At 34.0% G+C, this 13,125-nt stretch overlaps 1 protein-coding gene across 2 annotated transcripts in view; it reads left to right on the forward strand.

Annotated features, from left to right (window-relative positions):
- Nucleotides 1-13,125, forward strand: part of TAX1BP1 (Tax1 binding protein 1) — an 84,133-nt gene that overhangs the window by 41,375 nt on the left and 29,633 nt on the right. For both annotated transcript variants that reach the window (XM_025873069.2, XM_025873071.2), the window contains exons 9-14: nt 2,908-3,132; nt 3,687-3,833; nt 5,261-5,384; nt 6,579-6,682; nt 9,959-10,084; nt 12,663-12,734. In XM_025873069.2, the coding sequence (XP_025728854.1) occupies nt 2,908-3,132; nt 3,687-3,833; nt 5,261-5,384; nt 6,579-6,682; nt 9,959-10,084; nt 12,663-12,734 (798 nt within the window). The remainder of the gene's footprint in view (nt 1-2,907; nt 3,133-3,686; nt 3,834-5,260; nt 5,385-6,578; nt 6,683-9,958; nt 10,085-12,662; nt 12,735-13,125) is intronic.

Genomic DNA, 13,125 nt, shown 5'->3' on the forward strand with positions numbered 1-13,125 from the left:
CCATATTTATGGGAATGAATTTTTATACAGTCTACATTTTTATTTGCATTTGATTCAGAGTAGTTTTTATTCTCTTAATCTTTTGAATTTTGTGTTTTGCGTGTGTTAAATAGTTGTATCATTCAAAAGTGAAAATACTTATAAAATTTACTATGATGTCTCTTTCCTAAAAAGACCTTTCTTATACCCATATGTAAACATTTTCATTAGTTTCCAGTTTATCCTCCTGTTTCTTTCTGCAAAAATAAACATGCATATGCAGGCACTCTTCTCTATTCCCTTTTTTCTTTTTCAGTTTTTAAACAATTTTTTAATTTAAATTCAGTTGATTAACATATAATGTATTACACTGGTTTCAGAGGTATAGGCCTGTGCTTCATCAGTCTTATATAACATCCAGTGCTCATTACATCACATGCCCTTAATGTCCATCACCCAGTTACCCCATCCCTCCATATTTCCTTCTTTCTTAAAAAAAAAAAAAAAAAAGTGCCATGCTATATATACTTTTTCCACCTGTTTTAAAATTGAACATTATAAGCCGAAAGAAATTACTCCACATCAGTTCATGGAGATTTTCGAACTTTTTTTTTTTTTAAGTGGTACATTGGGCAGATTTACCTTATTTCTTAACTCTTGTGGATGAATATTATGTTATTTGCAGTAGTTTGCTGTTAAATACACTTAGATGTAATTACTATAACAACTAAGATGTCAGATGTGCATCACATTTAGAATGAATGATTAACACCCAAGTTACTCTTCAGGGTATTTAATACAGCACATTGCAAACACAAGGTGAAATGTATTTTTGATTTATTAAGATGCTAAAATTTTCTCCAGGCATCTTTTTTCTATATAAGTAAGACCTCTGTAAGGAAAACCACAGGTATAGAAATACCTGGGAAAATGGACTCTTAATTAATTTTTTTTTTTTAAATTCTCTGCCCAATCTGGGGCTTCAGCTCATGACCCCAAGATCAAGAGTCACATGCTCTACCAACTCAATCAGCCAGGGGCCCCATTAATTGTTAAAACTTAAAAAAAAATTTTTTTTAAAGCAATACAAGGTCTTGGTTATAACATAATTCAAATAATAAGGGTACAGAGTAAAAGTAACCCTCATCCTTTCCTACATATGTCTTACAGAATTTTTAATTTTTCTAGAAATCTATGAATGTACATATAGAATTTACATTTTTATAAAAACTGAGAATGTATGTATAATGTTCCAAAACCTTTTAAGAATTTTGTAGAATGTCTGAATAATTCTATATGGGTATGAGAACCCATAAAGATCTTCCTCATTGACTGTAACAGCTGCATAGTATCCCTTGTTTTATTTAATAGCTGTGTAGTATGCAATTGTTTTTAGTTGTGTATAGTCCTTAGCTTTTATAAGCATACTGCAGTAAACCTTGTACAGATATGTAGGCACATGTACATACCAGAATAAATTTCATAGTTATTTTCAGATTGCTTTTCAAACAAATACCCCAGGGGCGCCTGGGTGGCTCAGTCGTTAAGCATCTGCCTTCGGCTCAGGTCATGATCCCAGGGTTCTGGGATCAAGCCCCGCATAGGGCTCCCTGCTCAGCGAGAAGCCTGTCTCCCTGTGCCACTCCCCCTGCTTGTGTTCCCTCTTCTCTCTCTGTCAAATAAATAAAATCTTAAAAAAAAAAATACCCCAACATTGTATATACTCCTGTTTGTAATGGCAGCACAGACTTTCATTGTATGAAGGATATATTGCAGAATTTATAATAAATTCTCATATTACCTATTTTCTACTTTTAATAATTTTTCATTTTAATAATTGTACTGAATCCCTGAAAAACTAAATTTTCTTAGAAACTCATAAAAATAAAATTGCTAGATCAAAAGTATGTGCTTTTTAAAGGTGCATGTTGCAAAAATCTGATGAGAAACTTTATACTACTTACAGGTACATAGTCCACCTGTTTATAAATGTGCTAATGGGTTGTACTTTTTCTGAGTTTATTTTAGTATTCTGAGTTTATTTTTATATTTAGTTTATTTCTGAGATAAAAATAGGAAAGTTGAATAAACTGGATTTTGTTGGGCTCCTAATATTAAAGGAAATAATTTTATCATGGCAATTTTAACTTTTTTTTTTTTTTTTAAGATTTTATTGGGAGAGAGGGAGAGGGAGAAGCAGACACCCCACCGAGCAGGGAGCCCATGACCCCAGGATCATGACTTGAGCCAAAGGCAGAGGCTTAACCGACTGAGCCACCCAGGGACCCCTCCCTTTTTTTTTTTTTCCTTAGAGCAATTTTAACTTTTTAAAGATACTTTTAGGTTTTTTAAGAGGTGCTAATTACTTCTCATTTTCCCAGTGCCTCATCTTTGTTACTTGCAGCATGAGATCAGTATTTTGTTTTTAGAAGTTCTAAACCTGTCCTATGATACGTAATGGTATATTAATGTTACATTGGATATGTTTTAGGTTAGTTAATAGGAGACTTCTTTTAACCAAAATTTTTGGAATACAGAGAGGTTATTGAAATTATTTTTATTGGTAATCATAAAAAAATGAGGGTCAGTAGTTACAGATATTAGAGATTTTGGGGGACAGGAGCTTTCATTTGAATTTCTGTTTAAGCCAGGGTGTTAAATATTGGGCATGTTGCTTGACTTCTGAACTTCTATTTACACGTGTTTAATGTGGTAGAGATACCAAGTGCATTGGGTTGTTATATGGGGACTCTAATGCAAAGACATATCTTAAGTTTTTTATAGATTTATGTACTTCATCTAAGTCATGAATAGAAAAGCAATATTTAATTTAAAATTTTGGATCTGTTGAAAGATTTAAAATTGTTTTCTGCTTCTGTTTTTACGTTAATGGTTTCATTGCAAATGTATTTATCTGATTTTCTTCAGGAAGATACCTTTTCTTTAAAGGAGCAACTTCGTAAAGCAGAGGAACAGGTTCAGGCAACTCGGCAAGAAGTTGTCTTTCTGGCTAAAGAACTTAGTGATGCTGTAAATGTGCGAGATAAAACAATGGCAGATCTGCATAATGCACGCTTGGAAAATGAGAAAGTAAAAAAGCAGTTAGCTGATGCAGTGGCAGAACTTAAACTGAATGCTGTGAAAAAAGACCAGGTAAAGTGGGTTAATTTTGAATTTTCATTTTGGTCAAAAACTCACTACAAGTTTATACGAGAGAATAGGTATGTCAAAATAAGGTCAGATTCCTTATCATAGAAATTTAAATTTCCATTCATTTCATTTAGTCATTGTAACTTCTTCAGTTGAAATTAATGTAAGCTTTAAGAAAAACTTAGGTAGGCAAATGCCTAATGGTTAGTAAGAGCTGCTCTATTGTTAAACTTTCTGATGTCAGTTATATATTGCTTTGTTTGGAATTTCTTATTTATTAGCTTCATAAAGTGGTATTATGGTTATTTAACAGGGTAATACTTACTCCTCAGGAGGTGGATTGTTCTTCTCTAGTTTTTTAATGAGCCTTAGTCCTAAGAATATAAAGCTGAATTTATTAGGAGCTAATGTAGCTCTGTTGCCAAAACTCCAAAACAAATAAAAATTAAAAGCCAGAAAGAAAAAAGTGAAATGAAGTTGGGATTTACTTTTACATTATGAGATAGATTTTTAACATTTTTTTTTTAAGAGGAAGTATGTGTGTATTTTTGTCATAGGAAAAGACTGATACACTGGAACATGAACTGAGAAGAGAAGTGGAAGATTTGAAACTTCGTCTTCAGATGGCAGCAGATCATTATAAAGAAAAATTCAAGGAATGCCAGAGGCTCCAAAAACAAATAAACAGACTTTCAGACCAATCAGTAAGGACAGTTTGAATGCATACCTGATATTTCCTTTTTCAGTAGTTTTGTTAACGAATCAAATTTATACTATTTTAAAGTTTTATTTGTGTAAGTAACCTTTGTACACCCCACATGAGGCTTGAACTCATGACCCTGAGATCAAGAGTCACATACTCTTTCAACTGAGCCAGTGAGGTGCCGCCAGATTTATAATATTCTAAGTATCAACCTTTTGAATATAATTTATCTCTGCTAATTTGAAAATCATTGGTCTGATTTGAAGTCATTGGTCTAATATTGTAATGATACATATTTTTTTTTAATCTGAAGTTTTTATTTACTGGAAAACCAACAAAGGAAGCAAGGGTAGCAGCGGGAAAAAGAAAACAGGAGGAAGGTTCCTTTTTTCTTGACGATTTCCCTTTAAATTCTTGATAAATGTCATCACTTAAAAACTCTATACACATATTGAATCCTTTCTTAGGACAGTGATGCCTGTCCTCAGTGGGATTCACCATTGATTATCCCCAGGGTCTTCGATATTTTCTCAGTTTTCATTGTTGGGTTCTTCCATCCTATTCATAATCACTAGATTGGGAAGAGTTAATGTTAGCTAATTGTTTTATATTCCATTTGAGAGTGGGTAAGCAGATTTAATGAAAAAAATTATTTCTGTTCTGATGCATGTTTTAATGTGGGTCCTTAAATTGTATCTAATATAAGGTTTGCTATGTAATGGAATGCTGGAAGTGAAGAAACATTTAAAACCTGTAGTTGAAAATGATCCGAAGTTCTCTTTGTAAACAAAATTTATCCTATTCTGTGTTACGGATAATTTTTTTTTTTCTTCAAGATTTTATTTGGGGGCACCTGGGTAGCTCAGTCGGTTAAGCATTTGTCTTCGGCTCAGGTCGAAGATATTTATTAGAGAGATCATGAGCAGGGGGAGGGGCAGAGGGAGAAGTAGATTCCCCACTAAGCAGAGAGCCCAACATGGGATTCAGTCCCAGCGCTCTGGGATCATGACCTGAGCCGAAGGCAGATGCTTAACTGACTGAGCCACCCAGGTGCCCAGTACAGATATTTTCACAGAAATGCATGTGGTAAACTAAAAAGGTTTTTTTGAAAAGATATACTTTGAGTTTGACCCACATGTATGGGTTTTGGTTTGGGGCCTGTAAGTATATTATGACTTTGTAGTAGATGACCTAGGACATTTGTGTCTTTTCTTGGTGGTTTGATGATTTGACAAGGAAAACCAAAATAAAGTTTTTCTCTTTTGTAACATTTAGGTCAGTTAGTAAAGTGATGTGTGTTACCTTTAGTTTTTGTTGGCCTTTAAGACACAATAGCAGCTTTGTGGACTTCTCAGGATTTCTTTATGGCAATTACTGAAGGAAGGAAATATAACTCCTTGAATAATTTATTGTTAATATTTTGAATAGGCCAATAGCAACAGTGTCTTAACAAAGAAAATTGGGGATCAGCAAAAAGTGAATGATGCCTCAATAAACACAGACCCAGCTACTACTGCCTCTACTATAGATGTAAAGCCACCACCTTCTGCAGGTAAAAATCTTTTAGACCTTTTGTGTAGTGTCCTGCCTTGACAAGTATTGATACTTACTTACACTGCCTTGTTCCAGGTGTACGAATTTAAGGGAGCTTCTAAAAATTCTTACAAGTGAGAGGATTAAGGCAAAGATAAAGTAGGGGTCTAAAAATAAGAAAGTCATGCATGTGAAATATATAAAATGTGTGAACCTACTATTTATCTTCATGAGAATATTCACAAGTATTAAATGAGCTGGAGTTTGTAAACTTACATGCTTATAGCAGCAGTTAGGCTATAGGACAAAAGCCAATGATTGAATCTTTAATATCCCACTAAATGTATGGAATTTTGAAGCATTTATGGAATTTTAATTGTACAGTTCTGTTGGTGGAAAAATAAATCCCCTGTTAATGGTTTTCTTTATCTTTTACTACTTTTTTTTTTTTTTTTGACTTTTTTGAATCATTAGGGTACTTCCTGGTTAGTGCACCTGTTGGCAGATAAGTTAAATTTTTATTAGTTTATTAACTTATAGATTAGAAAGACATAGTGAATGATAAACAACATAAAAATTTGAACTAACTCTAGATTTTCATTTGGCCTAATTTTTTTTTCACCTTATGTTAGAGATTTGACATAATGAAAGTTGGCACTAGAGTATATAAAAATACATTTCCTTCTGTAGTGTTTGGAGTAATTGCTGTTTTAGACTTTTTAAATGTATTGTAAATTTCCCATGCTGTTAAATATTTAATTAGGTTCAGCCACTGTAGAACAGAATCCTGACTTACATTTCTGTACATTATCTAGAGTGGTGTTGTGTAAATTTTTTATTTAATAAAGACTTAGTGAATAGTAATGAAGGACTAGAAAAATGATTTAAGGTGTTTTTTCAGAGAGTATGGCTTTCTGCTTACCCTGTCTATTCAGTTATATGAAGAGAACAAGTGTGCCAGTTAAGAACTGTTTTTAGTTAATTAAAAATAATGATCCTTTTCATTACTGAATGTGAACTTGTTTCTGGCCAAACTAACATAAAAAATTCTCACATAGAGTTTATGTTATCTTTATTTAGTGTATGAATAGATGATTTCAGATAGATATTTCTCTCCTTTAGTATTCCATTTACTGACCTTTAAGTTATTCTGAACAGGAAGATAATATAAGGGGCAAAATAAGTTTTAATAATATTTTCTGCTTTGTAATAGCCGAGACAGATTCTGACATGGTAACAAAGGGACAAGTCTGTGAAATGACCAAAGAAATTGCTGACAAAACAGAAAAATACAATAAATGTAGACAACTCTTGCAGGTAAGATAGCTTTCTTATAAATGAAAGATTTATTAGATATAATGGCTTAGCTTACCTTTGTTTGGATTTTTTTTTTTTAAATCCTGGGGTTTTGTTTTTGCCTTTTTTTTTTTTAATACCCATTTACTTAGTTTCACTTTTTTTTAAAAAAGATTTTATTTGACACAGAACACAAGCAGGGGGAGCTGCAGGGAGAGGGAGAAGCAGGCTCCCTGATGCAGGGCTCAATCCCAGGACCCTGGGATCATGACCCGAGCTGAAGGCTGCCTCTTAACCAACTTAGCCACCCTGGTGCCCCCTTAGTTTCACTTTTGAGATGATGAAAGGGAGTTCTGTGTACCTGCTCATGTAGGCCTGTGTGTAAAATCATGATCCTAAAATTTTCTATTGTCCTTTCTTGATAATGGGCAAGTGATTAATTGAGGTTGGTTATTTTTGTCTGCTTATTATAAGTATACATTGAAAATGTATCCTTGAACTTGGAACTTCATAAAAGGGAAGTAATTTTTTTACATTAACTATAATAATAGCAAAGAATTTTACCACATCTTAAAGTAACCAAATTTACAAAGTGGAAAAAGAGAATGTTAATCAAATGAGCTATTGCCTTTATGATGTTACTTATTTTGACTATTTTAAACTGTATTCTTCATACATTTCAGTTTTGCAACTGTGTTGGTGTAGGGTTCAGTCCTGGAATATTTAAAGGACAAAGGGAAAATGCTTCTCATTTATACCTGATTTGGAGAAGGGAGGCAAAGGTGTTTTGTGTTTGTGTGTATGATTTTTGTTAATTTTTTGGTGTATGTTTCTCCATGCATGTAGAGAGGGGAAGGCTATTTAGAACTATAGAATGATGAAGTCATTCATTAGTTCAGTGTTACTGTAGTAATTGATTTAAAACATTTTGTCACTGCCTTTTAAATAATATTTAATCTTTTAAACTTTATTATTTTTTTTTTAAGATTTTATTTGAGAGATCGCAAGAGAGAGCATGAGCTGGGGATGGGAAGAGGGAGAAGCAGGCTCCCTGCTAAGCAGGGAGCCCACAGGACTCCATCCCAGTACCCTGAGATCATGACCTGAGCCCAAGGCAGACGCTTAACCAGCTGAGCCACACAGGCACCCCAAATCTTTTGTTGCTTCAGAGGATCCTTCCTTCTGTAGGATTGATTTATTAGAACAGTTTTACCCTTGAGTTCAAAGCAGTTGTTTATAAGGGACTAAACTTTTTTCATTAAGTCTGAAACAATTCTAGATGGATATTTTTTTAAATGTCATTATATAGTATAATTGACAGAAAGATAGAATGTGCTTAAGCTAAAAATTTCCTCAAGGCGTTCCCCCCCCCACTGTGTTGAAGTTGCAGTAAACTGCATATATTTGCTGAAATCCAGTAAACTGCTTATAATATTTGAAGTCTCCAGTTTGATCAGTTTTGCCATGTATATAGTTGTGAAACTGTGGCCAAATAACATTTCCATTACCTGCCAAAGCTTTTACCCATTTGCAGCTCATTTCTCCCTCTCTCCCCATCCCCACGAAACTATTGGCTTGCTTTCTGCCTCTGTAGGTTAGTCTACTTTTTGTACAGTTCATATAAATCCAGTCATATGGTTTATACTCTCTTTTTTGGTCCTCTTTCAGCATAATTAGAGATTTATCCATGTTGTTGCTTATATTGGTAGTTCATTCCTTTTTATTGGGAGAGTTCGGATCTTTTGCTATTTTAAAAATAATGAGTTCTTCTTACTACTGAGTTGTATGTGTTCTTTATTCTGGATACAAGTCATTTGTGTGATATGTGTGGATATTTTCTCCCAGTCTGTGACTTGCCTTTTTCATTTCTTTAATGGTGTTTTTAGAAAAATTTTCAATTTTGATTAAGTACAGGTTTACCAATTTGCTCTTTTATGTTTTGTGCTTTTTAAAAAGATTTATTCATATATTTGAGAAGAGAGAGTAGGGGAGCAGAGGAAGGAGGAGAGACAGAATCTTAAGCAGGCTCCATTCTGTTCTAAGAATCCAACTTGTAAAGATTTTCTCCTGTCTTCTGTAAGTTTTATAGTCTTAGGTTTCACATTTAGGTCTATTTTCATTTTTGTGTGAGGTATGGTATATATCGTAATGGATATTAGGTTGATCTAGCCTTATTTGTTAAAGACTTTTTCTCAGTTGAGCTGCTTAAAGCGTATTTTTAAAGTTTTACCTTGAATATAAGACATTCAAAATGAAATTGCCCAATTTACCCTTTTGTCATGATTTGTAACTCAACATTCTGGGTTGTAGAGAAGAAGCAGTATATAAGAAGTCAACCTAGCGATTATCTTGGTCAGGAAATCCCAATGTCTGGAAACAGTTGTCATTATAATCATATAGTTTTTATTACCTCCCTTTGTAGAAGTAACATATGCTTATTGTGAAATCTTATGGCATTATAAAAATAAAGAATAAAGATGGTAAAAGGTACCATCATGATTCTGATTCCAAGAGATAAGAGCTGTTAATACTTCATATTTTCTTTTTTTAAAGATTTTATTTGAGAGAGAAAGAATGAGACAGAGCATGAGAGAGGGGAGGGTCAGAGGGAGAAGCAGACTCCCCGCCAAGCGGGGAGTCTGATGCGGGACTCGATCCTAGGACTCCAGGATCGTGACCTGAGCTGAAGGCAGTCGCTTAACCAACTGAGCCACCCAGGTGCCCAGTATTTCATATTTTTCTACACAGCACTATATAAAGATCGTACAAAATTGTGTTAACTTTTAAAAATAACATTATACTGTACTGTTTTTTGCAGCATACTATTTTCGATTATTGTATCTTGACGTTTTTACTTGTTAATTTGTAGATCTTTGTTCTTTTAAATATATACTGTTCCATTGTAGGGATTTAAAATGATTTGTCCCGGGGCACCTGGGTAGCTCAGTCGTTAAGCATCTGCCTTCAGCTCATGTCATGATCCCAGAGTCCTGGGATCGAGCCCCATATCGGGCTCCCTTCTCAGCGGGAAACCTGCTTCTCCACTCTCCCACTCCCCCTGCTTGTGTTCCCTCTCTTGCTGTCTCTCTCTCTCTCTCTGTCAAATAAATAAAATCTTAAATAAAATGATTTGTCCTATCTTCCACTGACATTTTTTTTTTTACATTTGGTTATTTCAGTGTTTATACTGTTAAAACAATGGTATAATGATACATTAGCAAATATCTAAAGAGGTTTATATAGATAGCTCTATCTGAATTTAAAATCTTTTGGTGTAATTATGCTAATTTCATTTAGGATGAGAAAACAAAATGCAATAAGTATGCTGACGAACTTGCAAAAATGGAACTGAAATGGAAAGAACAAGTGAAGATTGCTGAAAATGTAAAACTAGCACTAGCTGAAGTAGAGGATAATTACAGAGTAAGTTCGGTATATGTATAGTTTGAGGCATAGTGTACCTGGTACTTTTGCAAATATGTTAGCTGTAATTTTTACCAATCTAATGGGCAGTTTTAATAGATAATTGGAATTGTATTTTTGTGTATAAATATGTACTACATATTTAGTTGAATGTAGTTAATTAACTATGAACTGAGAAAATAAATACATGCGTTGCCATTGTGGCTTTAATTCTGTGCACTCGGTTAATTAAAATTTTATTTTTAAATCATGCTTAGTTTCTAAGATGAAAAGTGATCATTTCATTGTCCTATTCACTTAGAAACAAACATGAATGTGTATGTAAAATTATTTTAGGGCCTTCACATTTTTGTGGGAGCATAATAATACATGATCAGTAATTTTAAAATTTATGTAAGCTATTAAATGAATCAACAAAATGTTTTACTTGTGATCCTAAAAAATACTGCAAAGTGATACAATCTTAATTAAAATTATTTTTTGCCAGTGTAACATTAGGCAACAAATAAGCCCAAATGGTAAATGATATTTGTAAGACTGTTAAAGATTAGCAGGCTGTTTAGCTAATTAGTAGAAGATCTTTTCACTTTAAGGAATAAAGTATAATCTTACATATTTTGAGATCTTACATATAACTTGCATATTGTGTGTGTGACTAGAGACCAGGAAGTTCTAAGTGATTTAACTTTGCTATATTATAGCTAATTGTACTTACAATCTAATTTTTAAGTGTGGTGTTCTTAAAGACACCAAGAATTTAGGTTTCCCCCCTGGGGCCTGGAGAAGGTGGCACATTATAGATAATTTTACTGGTAGTTCTTTTTATCTTCATCTGTTGTCAGAATGAAAATTTCAAACTTCTAATTCATGAGATTATTATTGTTTCTGAGATCCCTGTGGATATTGTTTTCAATGGCTGGCAGCTTCCCTTACTATTTATAAAGTGTGAATACTGAATTTATATGAGCTTTTATCTTTGCATATTGACTCGAAAAAATAATTTAGTAAAATTAAAGCCTGTGTATATATATAGAGAGAGAGCTAGTGAGCACACACTATGTTAGCTATTATGTGGGTGATCATACAAGTAAGGCACAATGCTATGTATGTTTAAGGAGTTTATAATCTAATAGGGACTGCTTAGAAGTATAATGGTGATATTCACAATTCTGACATTCAAGAGTCCGGTAGTCATCTGTCAAACTTGTGGGAAGCTAAATGTTTTTAGTTCATTTAGTTCATGATAAAAGTGAGCATCTGAATTAAACAGCATTATAGATTATGCAGCTGGTAAAGATGCTTAGCTTTTTGTTTAGTGCCCTTTCCCTTATTTTGTACTGTTTAGACACAGATACTCACTAGACAAGGCACAATGGGATGAAGTTCTACATGAATGATAAGTCTAATTAATGAAGTACCTTAGGGCTGTTTCCAGTGGAATATTTAGGAGTTAAGCATGGAGAAACCCGACCTTTGAAAGACCAAACTGGAGGGGAGAAGCAGAGCTGGGAAAAGAAAGAAGCATCATTCTAAGCAGATTGAAAAGCATTTATATAGGTTTGGAGGTGAAAAGTGGAGAGCACAGCCTGGAAATTTTGAGCGGTCTTGAGTAATAGGACTTTAATATCTGTGGTGGTATAGATTGGACTTTAAAGATAGATTAAAGCCACATTTTGGGGGGCCTAAAATGGAATTGGAATGCTATTTGCTATTAAGAATTTCCTAGGAGTAAAGGGACCCAACTATAGTAGGTCTTTTTGAAAACAATTTGGTAACCCTGAGAGGATTTACAGGTGGGAAGGGTGTTTGAAGGTAAGAAAATTAGAAGTATTCTCAGAATTACTTGGTAGTAAAGACCACCCCCTTGGGTACCTTCCCTGATCACTTATTATCGAATAGGACATGAAATAATTGAAAAATAAGTTTGTGTTTGTATTCATAATGTGATTGTTAAGTGAATGAATGACTAAAGAGACTGAAAGTGTTGGGGAGTGGAGGAAGAAGAGAAGGAGGAAGTGTTGTAACAAAGCTTCCTTGCTTCAGTCACAGTGGGCTCTGAGATTGGTAATACCCGTTAATAAAAGTAAGAAAAGTAGGTTTGGGACCTTTTGCTCTTAAAGTGTGGAAAGAACAATGAAAACATGTCACCCATCAATTGAAAAGACAGGTTTGGGGAAAGAAAGATGTGTGCCATGTGAGTTAATATTTGTGATTTATTCCCATGGGGATCATAGTTGTGAAGGCATAGAAAAAAGGGAGTTTTCAAGGGGAATATAGAGAGAAGCCAAAGAAGAAACCTTGGAGAACACTCATATTTCTAATTGTGAAGAAGAAGTGGACACAAAAAAGAGCATGAGGGGATGATATTGTGGGTGAAATTTTATGTAAACTGGGAGAAGTTGTAAGAGTAAGGGAAGTTGGTCAATGATGAGAAGTAATCTAGAGATTTCAGAGAAATACACCAAGAAAAATACACAGGTACGCTAATTGGAATTTTGATAGAATGGTATAGACTAACTCTTGGTGTGTAAGTAAAGAGTAGATAATGAAAAAGATTAATGATGATTTCTTTTTTCAGCTTCAGTTGGCAGAGAGAGACAAAGAAATAAATGGTCTAACTTCACGTTTGGAAAACCTTTCCAGGGAAAAGGTATTGAACAGTGTACTTAAAAATCTTTCAGGGGTCCTTGGGTGGCTTGATTGTTTATGCATCTGGTGCTTGGTTTTGGCTCAGGTCATAGTCTCAGGGTGGTCAGATCAGGTGCCATGTGTGGGACTCTGCTCTTGGCACAGAGACTGCTGGATATCCTTACTCCTCCTCCTGCTTGTGTGAGGGGGTCCGTGTTCACTTCCCCTCAATAAATAAATCTTAAAAATCATGACAATGAATGATACTACAGCTTTATGAAGCTACACATCTTACAGTCATGTGAAGGTGGCTTTGAAAAAAAGTTATATGAATAAAGACTGAAACAGATGTTAGTACTCTCAGTGGAGAATGTTTAGTTAAATAATTTTATTTTTTAAAATTATTTTTAGAG

This window comes from Callorhinus ursinus, unplaced genomic scaffold (assembly GCF_003265705.2).
Source record: "Callorhinus ursinus isolate GAN/ISIS: 27379988/994484 unplaced genomic scaffold, GSC_fseal_2.0 scaffold12, whole genome shotgun sequence".
NCBI classification, from domain to species: domain Eukaryota; kingdom Metazoa; phylum Chordata; class Mammalia; order Carnivora; family Otariidae; genus Callorhinus; species Callorhinus ursinus.